General features: G+C 37.4%; 2 protein-coding genes across 3 annotated transcripts; both read left to right on the top strand.

The window, feature by feature from the left end:
• The first annotated feature begins 34 nt into the window (after positions 1–34).
• Positions 35–19,626, top strand: itcha (itchy E3 ubiquitin protein ligase a). Of its 2 annotated transcripts, XM_041782796.1 has the most exons (24): positions 35–149; positions 1,210–1,279; positions 1,556–1,697; positions 2,889–3,013; positions 4,079–4,210; positions 5,382–5,430; positions 5,728–5,906; positions 6,056–6,299; positions 6,459–6,554; positions 6,810–6,984; positions 8,404–8,473; positions 8,616–8,700; positions 9,564–9,692; positions 11,007–11,079; positions 11,282–11,353; positions 11,454–11,542; positions 11,724–11,883; positions 12,258–12,391; positions 13,063–13,203; positions 13,511–13,631; positions 13,800–13,904; positions 14,625–14,721; positions 14,811–14,883; positions 16,601–19,626. In XM_041782796.1, exons 2-24 carry the CDS (start codon positions 1,255–1,257, stop codon positions 16,698–16,700), a joined length of 2,616 nt encoding a protein of 871 aa, XP_041638730.1. In that variant the 5' UTR covers positions 35–149; positions 1,210–1,254; the 3' UTR covers positions 16,701–19,626. The 2 variants fall into 2 exon arrangements, with proteins under 2 accessions (XP_041638730.1, XP_041638732.1); XM_041782798.1 differs by lacking the exon at positions 1,210–1,279 and having other exon boundaries at positions 38–149.
• A 2,163-nt stretch (positions 19,627–21,789) lies between these two features.
• On the top strand, positions 21,790–26,234 carry pxmp4 (peroxisomal membrane protein 4). Its single transcript, XM_041783321.1, has 4 exons — positions 21,790–21,931; positions 22,161–22,223; positions 25,219–25,417; positions 25,519–26,234. The coding sequence occupies exons 1-4, from the start codon at positions 21,819–21,821 to the stop codon at positions 25,786–25,788; spliced, it is 645 nt and encodes a 214-aa protein (XP_041639255.1). The 5' UTR covers positions 21,790–21,818; the 3' UTR covers positions 25,789–26,234.
• The last annotated feature ends 396 nt before the right edge of the window (positions 26,235–26,630 follow it).

Genomic DNA, 26,630 nt, shown 5'->3' with positions numbered 1-26,630 from the left:
GTCTCTTTTATTTTGTAAATTCATACCGGAAATGGTGGTCTCGTTCTAGCTAGCGGAACACAGGTCTCTGCTGATGGCAGCTACCTGTCAACAACCTAGGAATACCTGAAACTGAAGTCTGTGTTGCCCTTTGTCGTCAACCATTGCAGGTAATGATATTTACTTGTTTCCTTTTTTTTTCTTTTCCAAACGAAGAAAGCTGTTCAAGGAGCCGGGCTGTGTTAGCATTGCCAACGGTAGTTAATGCATGGTTAGCTAATGCCTCGGTGTAACGTTACGTCGGCGAACAAAGTTACCCCTGACCGTTGAACTTCTCGGCTTCTATCAGTAATTCCAAATAAGCGTTTACACGACATACAAAACCATAGTCGAAGGCCTCTATCGACGTTAGGCTAGTGTTTGTAGTTGTCAACAAATTCTGCTAGCTAACCCTGAGCTAGCCGGACAGATAAGCTAACTTTGAGCCACATTTGAGCTACCTTCATTTTTTTAGTCAGCAGGGAACACATCGCCTCTTGGACAGCTATTTGTCAGAGGCTAACACATCTGTCTTTCAAAGCAAACAAATGGATCCCCCGTAAGACTCCCTGTCTTCTTCGCCATGGGATATTGTCTAGATTAGTAAACAGGTTTAGAGATACTTAACTCAGCAAAGTTAAAGATGGGATTTTCTGTTATGAAAGCTACACGGCGGTACCTTGAAATAGCAAAGATTACATTAAGTCACCTGACAAAAGGCATTTATTGTAGTTTTAAAGCACAAGTATTATCTCAGTCTACCTTCGTTATAGAAGCTTTAGTGCATCACGTTTTACTGTTGGCCATAATTTTGACTTTATAATACAAGTTACACACAGTGATACAATTGTAGATGAGATTGCCTTGTAATCCATCCAAACACAGTCTCAACATGAGATCAGATTTCATACACAAAACTTATTAGATGCCACAAAGCAAAACCTCCAAAATATTTATCTCGGCTGTTGATATGGAGTTTAATAAGGAAGGTTACATGTCTGTGCTGTCATCACAACAAATGCAAGCAAAAACATGTCAGCCTTTTTTTTTTTGTCCCTACAATATCTGCCATTGTTTGTTAAGCAAGACTGCACTTTCCACTGATTGAAGCAACCTAAGAGCCTAATCACTCTCCAAGTAGGTTACCTGAATATAGTATCCCATGTTCACATCTGATGTCACCTATTGCAGGTCCTTCGGTGCAGCCAAACAAGGCTGCATTGTTATGGATGAACCATGAAGGCCCAACTACAAGTCACTGGTAATTTATTGTTGCTGTATTTTAATGATTTTTCACCAAGAAGTTAAAAGTTTAACAAGTTAACATAATTACTCATTTTCTGACTTTGCGTATGGGGAACTACAGGCTTTGTGTAATCGTGTTTCTATAGCAATATAAATACAGAAAGGGTTGTCAGTGACTATTGTTGTGGCTTTACACTCCTAAGTTGCACCTGGAATTTCTACTATATTATTATTAAAACTGCTTAAAGTTATGTTACCTCAATATTTGACTGCACTTTTATCTCTTTTCTAGTGCTTTCAGCCAAGCTGAAGGAAAACAAAAAGAACTGGTTTGGTCCTAGTCCATATGTTGAGGTTGCTGTGGATGGCCAGTCAAAGAGAACTGAAAAATGCAACAACACACACAGTCCTAAATGGAAACAGGCGCTTACAGTGTGAGTATGACTGTTATGTTTGTGGAAAGGGAGGAAGCTGTTCAAAAAATGACTGAATAATTACTGGTTGATGTGCCAGATGTTGATAGAAATAAAATTAATTCAAACTTTAGTTAACTGTCATCTTATAAGAATTAATAAGACTTGTATACAGTGTAGAGGTCTTAATCTAAGAAAATTTGTTGGCAGAGTCCATGCAACCACCAAATTCTGAACATATGATTGTTTGTCACTCAAAATTGTCTCTCTGTCAAGTTTACTGTTAATTTTAAGTAAACATACATACATAAATGTGTATGTCTTGGCCAGCATGGCCAGCACATTTTTGACTCTAATTTGAAGAAATACAGCTCTGTGTGTATAAATTAGTTTGTCAATGGTAAAGTCAAATTCTCACCACTGGGGTACTTTATAATACAAATCTTTTAGCCATAGAAGATGAGCACTACATTTTAAATTGCGAGATTGAATCAAATATGAAAGGGTTATGTCTTAAACAAGAGAGGAAGGGCAGTCATAGTAGCACAGAAAGGCTGGAAATGAGTGAATAGAAGGAGTAGTGTCATTTTAAACGAAGCAGTAAATCAGAGAATTTTTCTTCAAATTGTTTCAATGCCATTGTGGTTCAAAGCACAAATGCATATTTCAACATGTTTGTACAGCCCTGACGGTATCTGATTATTATGAATCCCACCATGCTCAATCCTGTCTGCTTTGGACCTCATAATGGTGAAAGACTACAACAATATTATTGGTAGGCTGTGTTTTTTGAGCTTTTATCTGCTTACTTGGGGTAACACACTACTTTCCAAAGGATGCTGCCAGAATGAAACAAGCAAAGATGAAAAAGAAGGTTGAGACAGAGGTCAGGGCCTGTGCACATACAGATAATTTCACACAACATCGTGGGCTATGAGAGATCTGAGAGATTATTACAAGGGATTATTGAAGGATGAATTCATATGTGTTTTTATATGAGGAAAACCATACTCTTGCTTTTCAAAAAAGCCAACAACTTTAAAAGTAGATATTTTCCCAGCTTAAGTCATTACAATTAAATATGTTCTAATAAAATATAAATACCAAAATCTTAATTTTTTTCTCACAGCTGTCAAACCTTGACTCCTTTGAATGTATTGATTGTTTCCTTCTGCACACTTATATTTTATTATTGCTCTAATTTTTCTGCAGAATTGTGACTCCGGTCAGCAAGCTGATCTTTCGTGTTTGGAGCCACCAAACACTGAAAGCAGACATCTTGTTGGGAATGGCCACACTGGAGATCAGTGAAACTCTAAAGGCTAATGACTTGAAAAGTGAGTCTATACTTCTTTCGTTGTCCTTTATAATAACATTTAAGGAAACCATTGTTTCAAATCACAAACTTTCAACTTAATCTCCTTTATTGGCATAAAACAATCATGACCATGTATTTTATGGTCCTCATTGATAGAGTCACCCTACACTGTCTTTGGGGTTAACTTGGAATGGCCGTGACCTTTATGACTGAGACCTTTCACAGACAGCCTACACTGTTTGTCATTTTAAGTTTAAAGCTTTTTCAGATTTTAGGGTTGATTCCCACAGACTGATATGAGGTATTTAGATGAAATCTCAATTTATTTGAAAATTAATCTGAACCTTTCTTAAGATCCTCTTCTCATTATTCACATTTTCTGTCTATGTCTGTAGGCAGAGGATGATATTTTGCAGATGTGGAACTCTCTGTAGACACACACTCCTTTTTTTATGAGTTCATATCTGCCAGTGTTTGTTGTGAGAAGGTTTTATAGGGCTTTGATAAATTAAACATTTAAAAGCAGTGTACTTTTTCCCCCTTGGGACACATGTCTCACTTCAGCATATGAACTTGTATTCCCTCACAGTGTTTTCAGCCTATTACAATGGCTCCCTTGGATCCCAGTCAGCAACAGTAAAGTACCATGTGATATGAAAGACTGGCCCATGTTGCATTTAGCTGCTCTCAAAACTTTGTCAGCCGCTCTTAAGGCCATGTGGGTTGATACTCTTCATGTGACTGAGCTGACAGAGTAACTGACACAGACATCTCCGGGGCCCCAACTCCTACAAGCCGGGCTAAAATCAGTAGCCAATAGACTTCAGATTGGGTTTATTATGAAGGAATAGAGAGTGGGAATCTAAAGGAAACATGTTTTTTAAATTAAATTTTTTCATCGTCATAGGTAAATACTAAATGTAAATACCTCAGTGGAAATTCGTAATACTCCAGTGTAGCGTCATCACATCAAAATGATCATCGATGATGCTAAGAATAGATGTTTTATCTCTTGAGTATAGCCTACCTGAGATTTTTTTTTCATTCACCCTTTGTTAAACAGTATCTTTTGTGCCCTCTGCAGTATCTGAGGTGGTGAAGACACTACAGCTGTGTTCTGATAGAGACTCCCGGGATGTTGTAGGTGACTTGTCAGTCTGTCTGGATGGCATGCAGGTAGACCCAGAAACCTTTGCGACAGCAGAGAGTGAACAAGGTAAGAAGTAAACATAGATACAAAACAGTCCCATTTTAAAAGGTTTACCACATCACTGGTCTGGCAGAATAAATAAATGATGCACAGATGTGCAGAATTCAACTGCAGATGTCCACTTTTGGGTTGTTCATCAGAGTTCTTTACAGAGCCAAACAGATATGTTATTTTTAGATCATTTAAATGGCTGATCGGCACAAAAATATGTCATAGTGCTCTTCACTTTATCATCGTTGACAGATTTCCAACTCACCATTATGCCCTTTATTACTTAGTTGGCTGACCCACATTAGGCCCATAAAGAAAGCAAAGCAGTATTCTTTTTATTTACAAAGCACTCAATGGTACACTCCCTCAATAAATGACTGCTCTCTTATGTACAAACACTTCCTGCCTTACAGACAGGGATCTCAAAATTGAATCAACTTGAACTAAGTTTGAGATGGATTTATGAAGAGGACAGCCATAAATCTTCCTTATTCACTGTTATCACTCTGTTTGTTTTCGTTCTTTTTCCATTTCCTTCTTCTCTCTTTCTGCATCTTATACAACTTTACTGGATGTTGCTAAGTGCTAGGCTCACGGTTGATTAATGGCAGGTCTTTCTTAATGAATAATATAACTGGATCTGCAAAATCTTTTGACTGTCAAAATCTTATCACTTCATCCTTGGGTCAAAATGGAAATTTGTGAAAAGTATTCCTGCGCTCCGTTTACCTCAGAACTCAAGTGTCTGAGCTTTACTTGGGATGACATCACACCTGAGTTGAATGCATTACATTTGGATTGGTAACTCACAGTACTGAAGTGGCTGAATTTTGAGTTCAGGGTGCCTTTGTGATAATGTATCGACCTGGGAATTTGGAATTTCCAAGTTTGGAGATGAAATGGAAGACACCATATTGTTGAGATGTCAGGCTGAGAAGAAAGGCATGTGTGTTTTTAAAAATTCATTTAAAAAACATTTTTTGTGCTGAATATGTTTTCCTTCTAATCAAACTGCAATATTTTTTCAGCGGATATTCATGTTTGTATTCAGATAACAAATAACCTTTGGCTACTGGGATCTAATTTTTTTTTAATCTGGCAAATGAAAATTCAAATGTTTTTACAGTAACATCTAATATTATTTTTAATCACTAATATCATTGCTCTCCTTCCCTCTGTGTTCCAGCTTCTGTTCCAAATGGAAATGCAAGACAAAATGGAGATACTGGCAACAGGTTTAGTAAACTTGTCTTTATTGGCTTTTCTTTATAAACAGTACTTGATTGTTTGCTTTTATTGTATGATTATTTTGTATTGTCTTTGTCTTTACTGTTTTATTGTATACTGTGAAACACTTTACTACATGCATTTAACAGTAACCCACAAATAAGGTTGGATTATAATTGTTTTTATAAATGCATCTTTGGGTAATTTATCCTAACTATTTGATGAGCCAGAGGTAATCTTTCATTATATTTTTGTGTTACTTGCATACTTATACATATAACTTGGATTAATGTTTTCATTCTTAGGTCAAGCAGAGACACTTCACCCTCTAGTGACTCAGAGGAGTGGGTTATTGTACCAAATGGTCATGCTGTGAACGGTAAGGGTTCACCTTCCCGATCTCCAGGGGGCTCAAGTACCTCACGTCCTCCCAGACCAGCCAGACCTCCTCCTGCTACTCCTCGCAGACCAACAGCTTCACCAAGTAGGACTGCCATTAATTACACATTATTATAATACATTTATTAGCATACTTGTCTTACTACACACATTCGGTTCACAGTCTCTCATATGATGAAAATCTATTCAGTTTTATTCACAGAGTTCAAAGTTTTTCATCTCTCCTCTCCTCAGCCTCTTCTAGCAGTTCCTCCCCCAGCGAGCTGAGTGAAGGTCCAGCTTCCGATGGATCCTCTCAGGCGTCAGCTAGTGGGTGTTCAAATCAGCAGGAAGACTCAGGGGCAGGAGGAGGAGCAGCAGCCACGGCACCTTCTTCACAGACAGCAAGTGGCCCCAAACCAGGGACTACCACCTCAGCAGCTCTGGCCACAGTAACTCCCAGAATCACACCAATGAACAATGGTCCCCTACCACCAGGGTAAAGGAGCATATTCACTTTGTTTCCTGTGTTGGCGTTACTAGGCAGATGACTTAAAAAACTGCTTTTCACTCACAGCATTTCTTTGCTGTTCTTTTTAGTCACATTTCTTTGCTCCTGCTTTGTTCATTCATTTAAATCATTGTATTGTTTTTGCAGGTGGGAGCAAAGAGTAGACCAAAATGGACGAGTGTACTATGTGGATCACATTGAGAAAAGGACAACATGGGACAGACCTGAGCCTCTGCCTACAGGGTACCAAGCACCTTTTACATTATTTGACTTAACATGCCTCTTGCTCTGCTTTGAAAGACAATAATACCAAAACATCCCTCAAATAACCAGTTTGACTGTAGAGCTGCACTCTTTCTTGTTCATGTTCCTTCAATCACTTTATTGTAAGTGTTGTATTCAAGGCACAAGGACAAATTTTAGCAGCTAGTGTCTTGAGTCTTCAGATGTTGCATTGGCAAACAGGCACTTCCTTTACTTCTCTTTCCATTGTTTCAGGTGGGAGCGCAGGGTGGACCCAATGGGTAGGGTGTACTATGTAGACCACATAACCCGGACTACAACGTGGCAACGCCCCACACAGGAGTCAGTGCGTAACTATGAGGAGTGGCAGCACCAGCGCAGCCAACTGCAGGGAGCCATGCAGCAGTTCAACCAGAGATTCATCTATGGGGTGAGGGCAGACTCTGTTTCAGTGTAGTTTATACATGCAACACTGCTTTTTTTAGCGCACACGTTATTTGATTTAGTTTAAGATCTCATTCCTACATGATTCATAAGTTGTAATTTTGAGTTGGTTTGAAGTACTATTTATATTGGGTTGTAACAGACATACTTATCTCATTGGTTTTGTGACAGAAAACTCCTTACCTAGTTGAAAGTCGGAAATTTCCAGTTCACATTGTTTTGAAACCACAATCCACAAATTTGCAAGTATCCGTCAAATAAAAAGTTTATAACAAAGCATTGGACACTTGAAGGAAAAGTCATTTTCAGTCTTTTTAAGGAACACTTTAGGTCTTAAATAGTTTGGAATTAGACCAAAGGCCTTTGTACACTGGGTCAGATTTTTATGTCCAAAGTTTTTGCACATTAAAAAAGAAAACGTTTATCCTGACAGAGATTTCTGTCAGGATAAATGCATCCTGAGTGATTTTTTTTTGAGGAGTGACAGTGATTTTCGTCACAGTACAAAACAACTTGCCACATTCTACAAATGTTTGCAGTGAATACAAAGAAAAGCACAGACTCAGTGTGCAAGGTTTGAGTTCATGATGTTTTTTGTATTAGGATTTAATGCATATAAAAATAACAGACTCTCTGCAAAGACCTTTACTGTGCATGACTCCCATACAGTAAGTAAGACAGTTTAGATTCAACTACTTACTGTTTATTTAACTGTTAACTGCATTTTAGCAGCAGTCTAAATCAAAATCCTGCACTTGCCTTAACATTCGTGTTAGTGTGTCTTTCCATTTTTAAGAGCATAATCACTGTGAAACAATCAAAAATAGACTCTCATTTCAGTGTATTGCTGCTCTTCTTCACTCCAAGTTGACTGCCCTCTGCCTCACTCTCCCTGTCTCTCAGATTTAGGTTGATTATATGATCATTTATGCTTTTCTTTCATAACTGGGATGCTTTTAATGCTATAAAAGTTTCAAATAATGGATAATGTATTATTTTAAGCATGTGATATTGAAAAAATATCAAAGTATTAACATTTTGACAAAAAGCACTGTTGTTAATGTGCTTTTGATAAGGTTTTCTCATGCTTACTTTAATGTTAATGCAAACAAGAAATGCATAGTTCTGCTACTTTTTGTTTTTTTTTTTAAAAACTTGGTGAAATGATTTCAGTGAAACATATAAGTACTTGAAGGACATGAAATTTTAATGTTACATCTCCTAATCTTAATGCTGACTGCCTTCTTTCAGTGGGTATAAAGTCACTTAAAGAGAAACCTCAACATCCACTGACAGCAAACAGAAACATGCTGTGAGGTCAAATACATCCATAAGACATGTAATGATGGCCATAAGACATCCGTAGACTCATTACATTTCTTTCTATGTTGTTTCTCTGCCTAAGCTACAAGACCAGTTGGCGGCCACAGCCAATAAAGAGTTTGACCCACTAGGACCTTTGCCACATGGCTGGGGTAAATACCAATGAGGATTTATTGTATCTGCATTTTCTAAATGAATTGAAAAGCACTGTCATATGATTCTAGGACTATCTTTCATTTCAGTTTGAATACATGTGAAATGACACTAAATACTGTTTAACATTTTTTCTGTCAGAGAAGAGAACGGATACAAATGGCAGGGTATATTTTGTTCATCACCCGACTCGGACAACGCAGTGGGAGGACCCCAGAACGCAGGGGTGAGTGTATACCTATTTATTTCTGTTAAGAATGAATAACTCCTATTGACTTAGCTGCAGTTACATTTTATTGTCTGTAAGAGGCGCTAAAGTGTTACAAATTTGATAAACCTCAGTGCTTTCAGAGGGGAATCACTTCTGGAGAGGAGAGAGACAAGTATAAGTGCTTTCTCTCAGGTATAGAATACGATGGGTCATCTTTTTTCTGAAAGTAATAATCGATTCCTATCTGCTCATGTACTTATAAAACTATAGAGCTGTCATGACCTATGATGACTTACACAGGTGTATAATGACAGGACAAATATGTGCAAACAACATGGGGGGCAAGTGAAAGCAGCGGCTGAAGGAAGTTCAGTGTAACCAAAATATAAATGTGTTGTTTTAAAGAGATTATTGGTCAGTCTTTGATTGCCTCTAATCATAATTATAAACCGCTTATGAACAGGAGCTTTTGTGTGTACAAATATTCATCTCATTAAACATTGTTTATTTTCATTACCCAATGGCAGAAAGCAGTGTTAAAGATGTTATGTGATCCAAACCTCCTTATTGTAAGTGATGAAAAAACTTGCAACTAAACTATTGAACTGTTTGAATAAATACACTAAACATTAAAATCTGATATTTTTGATGTCAGAATAAAAACCTCCAACATGGCAATCTTCAAATAATCTAAACAATGTCAAAATGAAGTGTGTGTTGTAACCTCTGGTGGATAAATCATTTTTGCCCGATTGCCAATCCTGTTCTCTCGTAATTTTTATCTTAACTAATTTCCCTTTCAGTGAGGTTTTTGTGTTCCTTTGTACTTTGTTAGCCAGTGATTAAATTTAGTGTTTGTATGGCTTTTCTTTGACCAGGCTGCTGAACGATAAGCCCCTTCCAGAGGGTTGGGAAATGAGGTTCACTGTGGATGGTATTCCCTACTTTGTAGACCACAACCGGAGAACCACAACTTACATCGATCCTCGCACAGGGAAATCTTCTCTGTAAGTTCTTAAAATATAATCTCAAATAAAACCTAATTAAACTAAAATGAAACAACCAAATTAAAATTTAATTTTTAATATAAATTAGAACGTCAGTGTCACAGTGTTCAAGGTTGATACTTAACTTGAGGTACGAGTGTTGTCTGCATGTCACCTTTCTTTTCAGTTAAACTGAAACGTGAACAATTTTAACCCTTAAAGTGACTGCTTTTGTTTTTTTTTGTTTTTTGTTTTTTTACACAAATGAGTACTCAGTCATCATTGTTTGATTCCTTCTTTTGAGATCCTCCCTTTCTGTTTTTACAGTATAATTGTAAAACAAAGTTCAACACAAAAAATCAAACATAGGTTGCCATCCCATTTATAAAATCAGAGATACACATGTATTTTTAACTTAAACACATGTAAACAAAAGAGGAGTGTTTAGAGAAAATAAATAACTATCTCTCCTACAATTTTAAAGATCTTTATGATTATTTGTACCATTCAGCTGCTTAATAAGCTCTGATAATTCAATATGTACTTGGCTCTTTATTAAATTTGCTAATTGACATTCCTTCCATGCAAACATGCAGTACTTTAATGATGCAGTTTAGTGATGTATTTACTGATTCTATTTCATGGTTTGTGCTGTGTTGTGTGGATGCTGTTGTCGTTCATGTTTTTATGCTCTAAGCTGGATACACATTCCCTAAGGAAGAATAAAGGTTTCATTCATTCTGAAAAAAATATATTTTTGATGCCTTGATAAAAAAGTTTTTTATTTAACATATTTCATGAATGAAATTGTATGGGTCTTCTGTAATGTAGAAAGGAGCTCTGGCTTAAGTAATTTTTTAAATTTTCTTTCTGCTAGCTATGCTCAGAGACAGCCCCATTTCAAATACACAGAATAGTTGCATTCAAAGTCAAAACTTGTGTACAGTAGTAGTCTAGTTTTTAGAGGAAACTTTTGGGCTTTTAAAGTCTTTATTTGGGTAGGACAAGATAAAGTAGAGAATGATAAGAAGCAAGGAGGCCACAGATTGAACTTGGACCTAGGCTGCCTGCTTGGAAGACTACAGTCTCTGTACATGAGGCAAGACCTAACCACATGACCATCATTGCCCAGTATTAGTGTTGTATAGTGAATGGTATAATTTTCCAGTAATAGCCCTCATAATTATCAGTGATTATTGCCTGCAAAATTCTGATCAGAGCATTTATGAAAATACACTTTAATACAGAAGGAACATAAGCATCAACATGTGCATACATAAACTAAATATGCTTATTGCATGGACACTGAGCTTCTTCTTCTTGTCTTTTCCACAGAGAGAACGGGCCTCAGATAACCTATGTCAGGGACTTTAAAGCCAAAGTGCAATACTTCAGGTTCTGGTGTCAGGTATGTGATGTTGAAAGGCTGTCTAATCTCACATGACAACCTTCTACAAGATAATTGTTCAATTTTCTTCATTCTAAACTGCCTGATTGTGGACAATAATATCTCAAATACTTTAATTTGTAAAGATTAAAATTTTACTGTGCAAAGCTTTTTTAATAGAGTAAAATTCAAATGTAGGTCATGTTGTTATTTTCTCTCTCAGCAATTATCGATGCCTCAGCACATTAAGATCACTGTGTCCAGGAAAACCTTATTTGAGGACTCATTCCAACAGGTAATTACATGAATATTCTGTTCATTTTTTAGTCTCTCTGTTTAAATTAATTGGCTTGTTATAACCTGGTTTATTGTTCCAATTCTCTGTCTGATCACAGATCATGAGCTTCCACCCTCAAGACCTGCGGCGGAGACTATGGATAATATTCCCCGGAGAGGAAGGCTTGGATTACGGAGGTGTGGCAAGGTAATTTCAACAGATTTCTTTTTACAGTAGCGTCTTATTTAGTAGGAATGGGGTGTGTTTAGTTGTTATTAGTAGCTTTTTTTGACAACACCCATCCTCACAATACATGAAACTTGTACCTCAACAGGAATGATCACTTCCAATTAATTGCTCTCTCATTGTCCTCTGTTTCAATCTCTAGAGAATGGTTCTTCTTGCTCTCACACGAAGTTCTGAACCCCATGTACTGTTTGTTTGAGTACGCCGGCAAAGACAACTATTGTCTGCAAATCAACCCAGCCTCCTACATCAACCCTGATCACCTCAAGTACTTCAAGTTCATAGGGCGCTTCATTGCCATGGTACCTGCATTATTTGTCTACATAATTACTGAATGTGGCATCAGTCATTTGAGCTAATGGTTATGACATGACTACTTTCGCCCAGAGAATGAATCATGTGTGTTGCAAAATGCATTAAAATGATTGTAATGTATTAGTCAATGGTCTGTAGTTGTCTTTAAAGTTTAGCACTTGATATCAAGTCCCAACGAAAAAATGAGATGATTTATAAATAACTAGGTTAATTGATAACCCTTTAAACCCTGTGTGGACGAAGTGTATCATTATTATTAAACACTGTGAATAATGCTTTTACAGTGTATTATTTTTGTATTGTATATAGCTACTGTTTTTGAAAAGTTGTGTACCTAACCCTCTATTCTTATTTCTTCTAGGCCTTATTCCATGGTAAATTCATCGACACAGGTTTCTCCCTCCCCTTCTACAAGCGTATCCTAAACAAACCTCTGGCTCTCAAAGATCTGGAGTCCATAGATCCAGAGTTTTACAACTCACTCATTTGGATCAAGTAGGTTTGAGTATACAAACCTTATTGATAGTGAGTGGAGAGCTAATGGATAGATTATGACTGGTTAGTGAGGTTGGATTGTTATGCTGAATTAAACGGCAGGAAAGTGAACTAGTGCGTTATATCATTGTCTAACAATTCTTTTTAAGCTTAAAATGTTATTTCTTCATCTTTGTTAGGCACACACAAATTACCTTGCACAATAAGTCAACGAAATATACAAAACAATTTCTGCAAGTGGAGGCTGTCCCTCTGTAACTGTATGTCATTCATGTTTTGTGCAGAACAATTTAGTAATACCTCACAGCCAATTTTTAACAGCTTTTCTCCCTTATTATGTTAAATTCACTCATTACAGGAAAATAGTCACTTACTGTTCAATAAATACACCTTATTGGGTGCAGTTTTTATTGAACAGAGCTCTCTACTCATAACAGGAGGTAAACAGCAGATGTGGTTGTAGCAGAGTAGTGTGTCTTCTTGTCACTTTTTTGATTGAGAGACTTTTGGCACCATAGCTTACATACTGTGCTATTAAGTCAACTTCATTTCTATTTTCCCTTTGGTTCCTTCCTGTTTAGTGCTGTAATATTACAACGTTTCAAGGCCTGGTTCTTCCTCTGTTGTCTATTTAAACATGTTAATAATGATGATGTCTTACTGGTCTGCAGGGATAATAACATAGAGGAGTGCGGTTTGGAGATGTTCTTCTCAGTTGACAAGGAAATCCTCGGAGAGGTCACTACCCACGAACTGAAACCAGACGGGGGAAACCTCCAAGTGACTGAAGAAAATAAAGAGGAATACATCAGGTCTATATTTCACCTTATCTTTACCCACATTTGTAGTCTCATCCAGGCTGCCTTAGTAACATAGAAAAAAATCATTATTTTCTGTCTGCATACTCTGATTATATTAAATGTATTCTCAATATTCTTTACTTTTTAGTACACAGAGGTAGAAGTTGGGCATTTAATGAAAAATAAGGTCTTTATTACTTAAAACTTCACCATTTCCCTCTAAAGGAAGTTAACCTCCTATTTTGCATGCATTAATCTTCATTCGATCTGTATTTTTTTGTTTAGTTCAATATTTTTCACTTAATTTCTCTGTTTGCAGGTTGGTGGCAGAGTGGAGGCTCTCTAGAGGTGTGGAGGAGCAGACTCAAGCATTCTTCGAAGGCTTTAATGAAGTTTTGCCTCAGCAATACCTACAGTACTTTGATGCAAAGGAGTTAGAGGTATAAAAATGTCAGAGTTTTTCTTTAAAAGCTTCACAATAACAGGAAATTTATAGATTTGGCGCAACTCTGGTTCTTCTAAAAAAGTCTGCTTTTTGCTTTGAAAAAATGTCTCAGTTTGAATGCATTCTGTTTAGAATGAAATCCCATCCCCTCTTTTGCCTCTAGGTGATGCTGTGTGGGATGCAGGAGATTGACCTGGTGGACTGGCAGAGAAACACCATCTACAGGCATTACGCCCGAAGCAGTAAACAGATCCTCTGGTTCTGGCAGGTTGGTGCATACAGCTGCACAAACGGATTTCTGTTTTCAACACAGTTCATTCACAATTCATCCCCTCTCTCCCTGCTCTACCTGTTATGGTGGATTATTACTGCACAATGGAGTGCTGAGTCTCAAAATTTAACTTTTCCTTGAGCTTATAACTAGTCTAACCACTTGGTTGGATCACCTCTTGCTGTTGCAATAGTAACTGAATTATCACTGGGTCAAAACCATACATGGTACTGGACAAAGTCTGGGAGATGTCACACATGTGGTTACTGAAGCCATCTGTTGAGGCCAAACTGTGGTGGCTGCCATAATTTAAAAAAAAAAAAATTTCCATCAGCCTAGTAAAAATGAGATGGAGCAGTAGCATGCCTTTAACTTCCTGAAAAAGCAACAATTCATTAGCTTGTAGACATATCAGGCATGCACATTATTATGCATAACTTATATGCTCAAACTAAAACAGCATGTGGCCACAAAGACATGAACTATTCCCACTGTGTTTGTGACCTTTAGTGCTTCTTCAGTCAGCCAGCCTCATGTGGACACAAAGAGAACTTGTGCAATGTGCTTGTGCATTGGCCAACAGTGGAGGTTACCACACAGCAATTAAAGTTTAAAATAACACCTGAGTTGCAAGAATACTTTAAAAACACCTGTACTTTTCAGTGGGTATGTCATGGGTTTGCCAAGCATTATTAACATAGGTTTTTCTGTTGACAGTTTGTGAAGGAAATGGACAATGAGAAGAGGATGAGACTGCTGCAGTTTGTCACAGGAACTTGTCGTCTTCCTGTGGGCGGTTTCGCTGACCTAATGGGTATAAGAAGCAGACACACAACCGAAAATATACTCTTAATATCAAACATCTATGTTTATTTTCTTTATGTTTGTAATTGATTCATACAGGGAGCAATGGTCCCCAGAAGTTCTGCATTGAGAAAGTTGGCAAAGAGAACTGGCTTCCACGAAGCCACACATGGTGAGACCAGTTTTTCTAATGCTACCCTCATTTAGGTCCTCAGGCCTCAGGAATTTCATCTGATATCAGGTCCAAATGTCAGCAGGATTAAACTTTCATGGTCAAACCCATTGAATCATTTCTTGTTTAACCACACGCCAGCCTTCCTGTATTGTTTATCTTTATCTGGCGTTTGACGTTATGTAACTCTGCGTAGGAGTGCATAGCCCACATAAATTAGGTAATAGAGATTATAAAATGTTTATCCAGCAGATTGTCTTTTGCAGTGGCATGTGAAAGTCATTCAGCAGTTAATACTCCTCTGACCCAGTGACTGTAAAACCACATTTCTTTAAAGGAAAACACTCTCTGCCTTGAAGATCATTTTGCATCGTTTTACAGCTAATATTTATCAATGCTTTTTTCCTTAAGAAGCATATTACCTACATATCCTCCAGATAATCAGGGCATGCTCTTGTTAGTCTAAACTCAAAGCACTGTGTAACTTGTGATTAGTTTCTTAGTCGCAAAACATTCTAGGAACAACCCCTAAATGGTATAAAGCAAGACTAGTACTTCTTAAGTGCCCAAATGTCCAGGTTGCTGCAAGTTAACACTTGAGTAGAATGTAATTCACAAGAAACTATCAGGAATTGAATGCATGAAGCTTAAGTCTAGAAAAACTTCAACGGAAGAAGGTGTCTTTAAAAAACTTTTGCGAGATGAACATTCATGTGCATGTGGAGAGAAGGACATTTTCAAATATACATTGACACATTTAAGCATTTAGATAAGAATTTCGCATGGGACTCCAGTTAAGAACCACAGCAAGGTGTTTCCTTTGTAAGCAAACATGTAAATACCTTTGAAAAATTAAGTTAAAGGTGCTAGCTTCTCTTTTGTCAAGGGATTGAGAGTAAAAGGTCAGCGGTTAAATATACAGTTATGCCTGTACATATTTGGACAGCTATTCAACACCACAATGGATTTGAAATAAAAGCAAATAGATGTGACTGAAGTATAGCTTTAATTTGAGGTGTTTCACAAAAATATGGCATTTACCATCAAGGAATTACTGCCATTTTATTCATAGTACCTCCATCATCAGGATAATGGTAACATAATTAAAGTCTTTACTGTAGCCCACACCAAAGAGCCAAAATGGATGCAATCAAAATTGCACTTAGAATTTATCACCAGACATGTTTTAACAGAAACAACCTTGACTGTAGGAACAAACAGCATTTTATCTAACTCAAGCTAGTGAGATTAAACTTTTAGCCCAGGAAGAGAGGAGCGACTCGGAGAGTCCCTACTCCTGACCTTGCAGATTGTTCTGGGTCCTTGAAGTAACTTAACTATCCTTGGAATGTCTGTAGAGACAGAAATATCAGAGATAAATATAAATTATGTTTCTTTAACAGTTACATGATGATTGTCTGTGCAGCATAATGCAATCTAATGCGTCGGTTGTACTGTAAGCTCTACTTTTATAAAGTGTATACAATTTCAGCATTAGTTGATATGGTCAGAAAGGAGATGATTCTACTATATCTCTGTCTGTGAAGTTCTTGTTAGTTGTGGTCCTGTAACAGAGTGCATTGAATTGAAAGGTATGTCTAATGTTTTGCCAACTTTATTTACATGCATAAAGACCGATAGGGTAATAGGAAGGCATATAAATACTAGGAAACTTTGGTCAAGAGTCACCTAATTTCTTCTTTTCTGCTCCATGTAGCTTTAATCGTCTGGACCTCCCACCTTACAAAAGCTATGAGCAGCTGAAGGAGAAGCTCATGTTTGCCATAGAGGAGACAGAAGGTTTTGGGCAGGAGTAACACAATGGAAGTGCAAGCTGCAGGATGAGATGGAGGATCAGAATCCATGTCACACTAAAGCACCTTTCCCCAGATTCTCCTTGCAGCCAGGAGCTGCTGATAAACCGGTAGACGGACCTATGTTATCACAGTAACAACTGTTTCTAAGCTGTTTTGTTAAATTCCCTATAAAGACCTGTGAATCCTCTTCATCCTGTTCCACTCCTCACCTGTTTGATCAGTCCCACCCTCATCACTCAGCCCTGCTCAGCCCACTATCAGGCGGCTTTAGAGGCTAAAAGTGGACGCCTTTTCACCCCGACGTGTCTGCACTTGCTGTTGGTTGCGCAAGTGCAGTTTCTACACGTAAATCTGTGCAGTAGTAACTTCTTAAGAGCCGCCTTGTTGGGACTTTGCACTAGAATTATTATTTCAGAGAAAAACACACATTTGTGCATTTAAAGAAAAAATTAAAAGGTTCATATCTTTAAAGTACAGCTTGGCACAAATGTGGTGTTGAGGTTAGACTCAACTTTAGTTTTCCTGTCTTTAAGGATAAGTAATTTTTCCTTTCTTTTTTTTAACTGACTAACTGGACTGACTATTGTAGCAAATTTAGTTTCTTTAATAACTTTGATAGATATGACCATTCTAGTTAAATATATTCTCTTATTTTGAAAGGTTTATTTCTTAATTTTATAATGAGTTTCAAACTTGAACTTTGCACATAATGAGGTGAGCAGTTTGACGGATGTGATTGTTCTTAAGAGAGGTTGTATTTTTAATGTGCAATAGTTTTGTAGAAAACATTTTTGCCTATGATAGAGCCGAACAGTGATTTGTTTGATCATTTTCTGATGTAATCAATGAGACCTTGCTAATGATGTAAATCCTTGAGATGCAACTGGTTTGGTTTTAATTAGACAAATATTGCCTTCCTTAAAAGATCAATTGAACATAGATGGGATTATGATTTGTTACTAATGAAGTGGGAGCATTAGGACGTGTTATATAGTCAAGAAAAATATGTTGGAAAATCCCACTGAATGGTAGCCATTTTTCTTGGGTAAATATCCAGAAAGTAAGTATTATCCTCCATCTATAATGAAGATGTTAAATCCTATCGGTCAATGATGTGTTAAGTTACTAATGAAGATTATGTAAATACATTTACAAAGTAGAAATGTCTTAAAACCCTAATACATTTAGTTAATAAAAACATGTCCCCTTTGATTTGCAGGCATAAGTTGATAATTAGGATTTGAATTAATGTTATAGCAAATTACCCTAGTTTTATAGGGTGGTAGGTTTTCAGATTTGTACAGTGTTTTGTTTTGTTTTGTTTTGTTTTGTTTCCAGAAATAGTTCCACTAACATCAACTTTTAGCTTCATTTTAGTATTATGTAGAGTATAACTTCAGAAAAACACTAGGGAACCTAACTACCAAAGGATTATACTTAATTATTTTTTTCTAAGAAATTTTAATTAAATGTGAGAGTCGTCAAGTGTAATCACTTCAAAATCTTAAATGATTCTGTATTTCTTTTTAATTTGCAGTCTTTTTTAAAAATTACTGTAAGTGGCTAACATTATGAGAAACAAGTGTAAAAAAAGGTTGATATTGAATACAAAACTTCAACATACATTGAAAGAAACTTAGATACCTTCATGATGAGTAACTGATGATGTGTTTCCACTGAGTGGTCTGGTTTGGCTCATAGTTTGGTACAGTAAACTCTGGTCTTCCTTGGGTTTCCAAAGTCTCACTCTTATTGAAGGGAATACCGGCTAATTTAGAGATTGGGATCATTTGGCTCAGCTGATGAATTGGAGCCAGTCTTTTGCTCCAGAACATCTATCCTTTGGTTTCATTTAAGCTTTTTTAATGTCTATTAAACAGCAACCAGAATGGGGGAAAAAGGAAACGTCTGCCTCTTAGAACTGGCTTGTTTGCAAACCACAGAAGTTGAATTGTCATTTAATCCAACTAGTACACTGCAAAGTGTATTTGTTAAATTTTATGACACTGTCTCTTTTTAAAGTATTTTAATGACAAAATAAAGGAGAAATTCTGCTCAGCTCAGTACAAAACATGGTGCATTTTGTATTTGTCCATTATCACTGCTGTCACACTAGTTCTTCTTTTACACTAGATTCCCTTGGTGCCCCCAACAGTTTGAATCAGTTATTTTGGTACCATTCCCAACTTTTGACAGTGACAGTCGTATCAAACTGAACTGAGCCAGTCCACTTGGAGGAAATGCAGCTTAAGTATTGAGTCGTTTAGTCTGTGTTTAGGCAGAGTTGTGTAACCTGTGATGGTATAATTTCAGTGTGTATCTGCAATCATTCAATATTACAAATAAAAATTAGGTTTGAGTGAGTCTTGTATCAATGCCATTACGACATTACAAAGAGTTCTAGTTGTTGTCAGTAGCCCATGCTCCACCTCATCGATGGACTGGTGTGTTTCCTCTCAGTCAGTACTGCTCACTTTATACTGAAACATGTAAGGTGTTTAACAAAGTCACATTTTTAAAACATACGCAGACTTGTGAAAAGATTATTGTGAGATTAAATAAGAAAACCTTGTTGAAAAGGTTTTGTGATTCACTTGTGACTGCTAATATTTAAACAGATAAAAACTGATAGTATAGCACCGTTACACTCCAAACTGGTTAGATTAACCATTTCACTGTTTAATCACTGCTCTGCTCCTGATCATGGAGCAAGTAAATGTATAGAAATATGCAAAATAGTGTTTTGTTGTATTGATTGAACTGTAAATCATGTTGATAGTGTAATCACTGTTTTTTCTGAGGCTCTAACTTTTTCATAAGGCAAAATCAGTGGTTGAGTACTATTTATTTGGAGGATGGGTTTCATGTAACAATGGACTGGACTGATTGAGAAAAAACAACAATAAAATGATTAAAACACTGGGCTCCTGCAGAACACTTGTGGATTGTTTATTTATTACAATAAAAGGTAAGACAAAGTATCAATACTGCAATGCTTTGTGGCTTTAACCTGGATTTTTGTTTTGAAATATCAAAATTTTGTTGAGAAAAAAAAAACTGTCAAACAAATTTTACTCATTGTGTCATGAATCCTTGCATTTGGGGCTTTGTACGTGAAATATGGTAACAAGAACAGAGGTTATTTGCCCATGAAGTTGTAGCATAAGAGACACAGAAGTCTTCAGGATAATGTTGAACAGCACTGAAAAGAAGTTAAAGGATGAAGTGTGATACGAGGTGAAACTCATTTTTTTTAAGAGAGTAAAACCTAAATTGTGTACTTTATCTTTAAAGAGAACTTTGTCATCTCCTGTTAATTGGTACTGTGACATATCATTATTCAACTGTCTTTGAATATAAAATTCAGCAGAGTACCTATATTGTAATGTCACTATTATCATGGCTGTTTGTTTAGCAATGTGCAATTATCCTGTGATTTCCACTCCAAATAATCTGGTTATCAAAAATAGTTTACACCTTTTACAAAATCTTGTACACAGTTTATTGCCTTTGTTGGATGATTTTATTTATCAAGGGAAAAAGCCATCCAAACCTACTAGGCCCTATGTGAAAAGTAATTGCCCCCTAAGCCTATTAACTGGTTGTGCCACCCTTAGCGATAACTGGCAGTGAGTCTTCCACATCACTGTGGAGGAATTTTGGCCCATTCTCCTTTGCAGAATTGTTTTAATTCAGCCACACTGGAGAGTTTTCAAGCATGAATGGCCTATTTAAGGTCATGCCACAGCATCTCAATTGGATTTACATCTTAACTTTGACAAGACCACTTCAAAACCTTCATTTTGTTTTTCTTAAGCCATTCAGAGGTGGACTTGCTGATGTGTATTGCATCATTGCTGCATAGCCAAAATACACTTGAGCTTGAGGTCATGAACTGATGGCCTGAAATTCTCCCTTGGGATTTTCTGGTAGAGAGCAGAATTCATGGTTCCATCAATTATGTCAAGTAATTCAGGCCCTGAAGTGGACAAAGCAGTCCTAGACCATCCACCCCCATGTTTGTCTGCTGGTATGATTTTCTTCTTTATGAAATTCTGTGTTGGTTTATATCCAGATATAACCAGAGACATACCTTCCAAAAGTTCGACTTATGTCTCACCAGTCCACAAAACAATGTTGTAAAAGTCTTGGGGATCATCAGGGGTTTTTTTTTTGGCAAATGTGAGACGAGTCTTGGAACTCTCCCATGGATGCCATTTTTGCCCAGTCTGTTTCTTTTTGTTGAATCGTGAACACTGACCTTCACTGAGTCCAGTGAGGCCTGTAGGTCTTTAGGTGTTGTTCTGGGTTCTTTTTAAACCTCCAGGATGAGTCATTGATTCGCTCTTGGAGTTATTTTAGTAGACCGCCCAGTCCTGGAAAGGTTTACCACTGTTCCAAGTCTTCTCCATGTGTGGATAATGGCTCTCACCATGGTTCGCTGTTGTCTCAAAGCCTAAGAACTACAACGGCTTTCTAACTTTTTCAGATTGCTGCATGTTGTTGACTTGGTTTCTCATCCGTTCTTGAATTCCTTTAGACTGAGGCATGATGTGTTGCTTTTTGAGATCTTTAAGCCTACTTCACTTTGTCAGACGGATTATTTTTGAAAGGGATTTCTGGATTCAGCAGGTCTGGCAGTAATCAGGTTTGGGCGTTGCAAGTGAAATTGAACCAGCTCTCCAAAGTTAATTAACAAAGACTGGTTCACTATCGTTATTGTTACAGATTGTGGTCTTTACCTTTATGAGACCTACTATGGGACCCTCACCTACTGTTATGTAACGTGCAAAAGCTACCGTTTATGACTAGTAGTATTTTACGCATCAACGGCTGGTCCGTTGCCTTCACACACCTACAGTGGCAAAAACGTTGCCAATCGTGACTTAACTTAATTTTATAAAGTTTCGTTAAAATACGCACAATCATGTAAGTTAACATAAAGCAGATTTATTCAACTCGTGGTTTCTTCTCTGTCAAAAACAGCGCTGTAATTTGCAACACTGCTATTACGTAGGAACCCATGTTGCTGTGTTGCACTACGACGGGATTTCGCTGTTACACTTCTACGATGCATGTGCAACTTGATTTTATGTCCTGTCGACTCGACTGACAGTCATGGCAGGTCCCGATGTGATAAAAACTTTACTCTATACAGTAAATAATCTACTACAACAGGAGAAGTATAAAGCGGCATTAGCAGTGCTAAAGGGATTCAGAAATGGCGCCGTGTGAGTAAAACTGATTTAGTACACCTTGCAAGCTATCAAAGCTAGAGAGCTAGTAGGACTTTTGCATATCAGCTGTTAAGTTTTACTGTTGTTCTTAGCTTCAGCTGTATTAAGACTCAAGGGTGACGTTATTCGTGGCAAATGCTGAGACTACCAGAAGTTCTGTAGATAATCCCAAAAGTTCTGTTATCGCAGGCAGCTTGACCATTACTGTGTTTTTATTTTTCAGATATGGAGCAAAAATCAGAGCACCACATGCCCTGGTCATGACATTTCTATTCAGAAGTGGAAGGTAAGAGCTGGGCTGCAAATGAGTTTAAGATGGAGTACCATTCTACAAGATTGTCACAGTACCAGATTTTAAAACGTCAATGCAATCACAGTTTCAAACTATGTTGATACCCATGAGGCAAAACTTCAAGTCCTAGGCACCCAATATTGGGTAGTTTCTTGTTTAGACATACCAAAATTTGCAGATCAGCTCCTTCACACTGCCTGTACCACACTGATATGAGGTCAAGTTTCCAGTTAGATTGTTATTCCATACATGTACAGAAAGTGCAAACAAATTCAGAAGTGTCAAAAGTATTCGCTTTTATTATTCAGGTAGAAGTATAGATACTAGGGTTTAAAAGGACTTCTGTAGAAGTTGAAGTATCAACTCAAGCTTTTTACTCAAGTAAAAATGTAAAAGTACTGGTTTCAAAACTACTTCAAGTATAAAAGTAAAAGTAATGTAAGGGGAAAAAATGCCATTAAGGACAAAAGCTTAGGCCACGCCACAGTGGCCTATAGTGCACTACCCCACCTCCCCACAAAACATTTTTCTAAAGGCCATAATGACTATAATGCAAGCGGCAACCTCCGGTCCTAAAAAATGAAGCCAATGTGGAAGTGCAAAAAATTGCTATACCGCGACTGTCCACTTGAGGCTGGCTGCAGGGAAACTGGAAGTTCCGTCTGCACACATGTTAATAGCCGTTTTTGACAACCAAAATAAACTGGTTTACAGCCTGGTTCAAAACACCCAAACGTGTCTCATTAGCTAGTGTCTTATTGTACGGGGTGAATTTTTTGTACCACGATCGTTTGGATTATATTTAGGATAAACCTCACTTCACAGTGATTGGCGCATCTTATTTGATTGACAGATAGCTCAGCAGGCAGAGGCTCCGTTTCTGTCAACCAGAATGCTAGCCAGCAGGCTGACAGGAAGTCGCGCTTAGTGCGGGCTGTTAGGTTGATCTAAAGTTTGGTTGAGACCGCGATTTCAATATTGACGCATCCACAAATGAGCTTCAAAAGCTGTTTGAGGCCGCCTATTGTAAGCAGACAACTGACGTCACACGGGGTTTGTCCAGTTCTTTCTACAGTCTATGCTATAACGTTATATTAAAATGTTAATGTTGAAAAATCTGGGATGCACCTGTTTCAGCCACATTTATGCCTATTGAAAATGAATGCATTTTAGGACAATGCGAATACATTCAAGAACCACATATGTGTACTACCAACCTCCTCGCTGGTGCTTGGTTGGGACATTTCGCTCGAGTTCTCTTGAGTCTCTGCAAAGGACACCTTTGTACTAGGCTACATACGTCTGTTATTTCCTTGCTGGAGTGTGACGGGATTTGTGTCGTGCGCAGGTGCGATGGATTGCGTACAGACCAATAGGTTGTCGGAATGGTATTATGTTTATACTTCTCATCCAACCACAATGAAATTCACTCTATCCGGATGGCGCGATTTATCTGGATAGGTTTTGGGTTTTTTTATTTGTGTTTTTTTGAATGATGACAAGCCGGAATGAAAACAAGCTGAAATGAAATAGGAGTAACAAGGCTATTTTTAAAATGTAAGGAGCAGAAAGTACAGATAATTGCTTGAAAATGTAAGGAGTAGAAGTAAAAAGTAGGCTGAAAAATACTCCAATAAAGTATAGATACCCAAAATCGCTACTTAAGTAAGGTAATGAAGTATTTGTACTTAGTTACTTGACAACTCTGAACAAATTACATTGTATAGGAACAGTGTGCTAAGAAGACATGCCTACAAGCTGGCCTGCCAACAGACTTGGCCCCTGAAAAACTCAGTGAATGGCATCTTCCCAGTTAGGATTTATTGACGATATCAATGCATGTGTGTACCTGTTAGCATCCTGGCTAAAGTTACCCCATTTTGGAGCTCAATTGTTTTCTCAAGCTATCATTAGGTTCTGATGTTCAAATTACTTTTCGTTACTGTTTCCTCCCCTTTTGTACTACATTTCTAAACCTCAATATATATAAAATTAATTTCAAACTATGTTGATACCTGTTAGGCAAACAATGAAGTCCTGGGCACCCAATATTGGGTAATTTCTAGTTCTGAGAAATTTTGCCTCTTATAATTAATTTCTGGCACATGGACACTTCTGTCCAACCCAATCAATCACTCAATCAGTTGAGAACCACTGGTTTAGTCAGTGTTCCCATCCACATTGTTAACATTACAAAAAAAGGTAATTCTGTTTTGGGAGAAGGATTTTACAGTTTGAGAAGGGCTATATTGTACTATAGCATACATAAATAAAATTATTTTTGTTTCTTTGATAAGAGGTGTTATTATTCAAGATAAATATAAAAAGGGTTATCACAGCTGAACTTTACAATGGACCATGATTTTCCTGACCCTCCATGGCCCCCCATTAGGCTGGGCCCCAGAAAGCTCTACCTTTTCTCCCCCCTTATGGGCAGCCTTGCCTACTAGGGATGCACGATTTTACCAGCACGACATCGGTAGCTACAGTTATTAGACTACTAATGAACTATTGGTATTGGCAGATATTTAGAATCCTGCTGATATTCGCCATCAATATGGCAATATCATCAATATCAGCCTCTATGAGCTGTAAATATTGGTCATGATTTATGAGATTAACACTACCTACATAAGCTAAAGTCTGTTACTTCATCTTCATTCCTGTAATTTCAAACAGTGTCCTAAGAACTTAAGTTTGTGTCTGTTCATCATTAAACTTTAATCTTCCAAATGTGCAATGTTTTTGTTTAATTCCGACAGTTCAGATGTTTCCTTGCATTTTTTTGGATTGACATTTTCCTATCCTGTGCACTTGTTTTATGGAATACAGTTTTTCGATACTATCAATCATTAAAACAAAAAAAAGTATCTTTCTAAAACACATGGAATGGGAAGTCATCGAAGCATCAAACATTTTAACCTTACAATGCTATTACGGTTCTTCCAATACCTTTGTTGTTAAATCATGTTTTTATTCTGTTTCATAGTTTGAAGGACAAGCTCAAAGCCATTTTGAAGGCTACATACACCCACTCTCGCAACCTGGCTTATTTTGTATTCACATACAAAGGACTGCAAGCCCTGCAGGAGAAGGTCCAGGGAAAGACTTTGCAGTCTCACTCCTTTCTGGCTGCCTGTATCGGAGGATGGTTAGTTTTTGGGGACAACAACAACATCAATAGTCAGGTATGATACACCTTTAGTTATCATTGCTGCTTTTTTTCTGATTACATTGTTATAATTCCCAACCTGCAAGTAAACATGTTCATTAAAACTCTTTTTCACAGATCAACATGTACCTTCTGTCTCGGATCCTGTTCGCTCTGTCCCGCCTGGCTGTAGAGAAAGGCATCATCCCCCAACCTAAACACGACCCTTTCCCACTCTTTGCCACTCTGGTGTGGGGTATTGTCCTGTGGCTGTTTGAATATTACCCACACACCCTTCAGCCGTCTCTGCAGTCCTCAATGACCTACCTCTACCACGACAGCAATGTGTGGCATGACATCTCAGACTTCCTAGTTTATAACAAGCCAAGGACTGCTGCTCAGAAATGAAGCTTTAGTCATTTTTAGTATGGACCACCTCTCGACAACACAACAATGCATTATTATATTTTTAATTATTCCAATGAATGTTGCCTTATTGTATTCAGTGCTAAAAAGTAGTCTGAATTGTAATTTTCTGGCGTTGATGTTTGATTTATTGTGTGTGTTTGTATGTTCAGGAGCAATCTGTGTAGCGGTCAGAACTTTGTGTAGCAGTATCTGTGTCCAGTATGACTTTTTCCTGATGATTCCTGTTATCTACCTATTTTAGTTTCCATGCATATGTTACCAAACACAAATGCAACAGAAAAAGTCAATTTTTTTATAACAGGCTGAGATGCTGTTACCTCTTGTGATTGTACTGTTACACAGAGACACAAAAAGCAATATCATTGTAAACTGGTTAAAATGTTTCAAGGCTCCTTGTATGCTATTTAAAATAAAAAAGAACTTAAATGACCACTTTAATCACTGGAAGATGTTTTATTTCTAGGTATGCACAATATTGGATTTTGCTGACATCCGTAATTTTTGACTGCGGCTCCTTTCTGTAAAACACCAAGAGAAGTGATAAAAAGATCTAAATCTGGGCAGATCCTTAAGATTTAGATATCAAGGGTTTAGCACAAACTTAGGAGGATTTGGAGACATGCTTCCCTTATAATGTTTTGTTTATTAGGCTGTTATGCGCACTTCTTCAACCCATTTTAAAACAATTTAGACTGAAACTGCCAAAAATCCGTACACCATTTTGGGAAGAATTGATGCAGTCCAAGCTTATTTTTTTCCATTAGAGCCAACATCTTTTAACTTCTTAATTTTCTTAAAGTGTCATGTGAAACCAGCATTCT

The sequence above is a fragment of the Cheilinus undulatus genome, linkage group 3, assembly GCF_018320785.1.
Source record: "Cheilinus undulatus linkage group 3, ASM1832078v1, whole genome shotgun sequence".
In the NCBI taxonomy this organism is placed as follows: Eukaryota; Metazoa; Chordata; class Actinopteri; order Labriformes; family Labridae; genus Cheilinus; species Cheilinus undulatus.
This window is presented reverse-complemented; position numbering and strand designations above follow the sequence as displayed.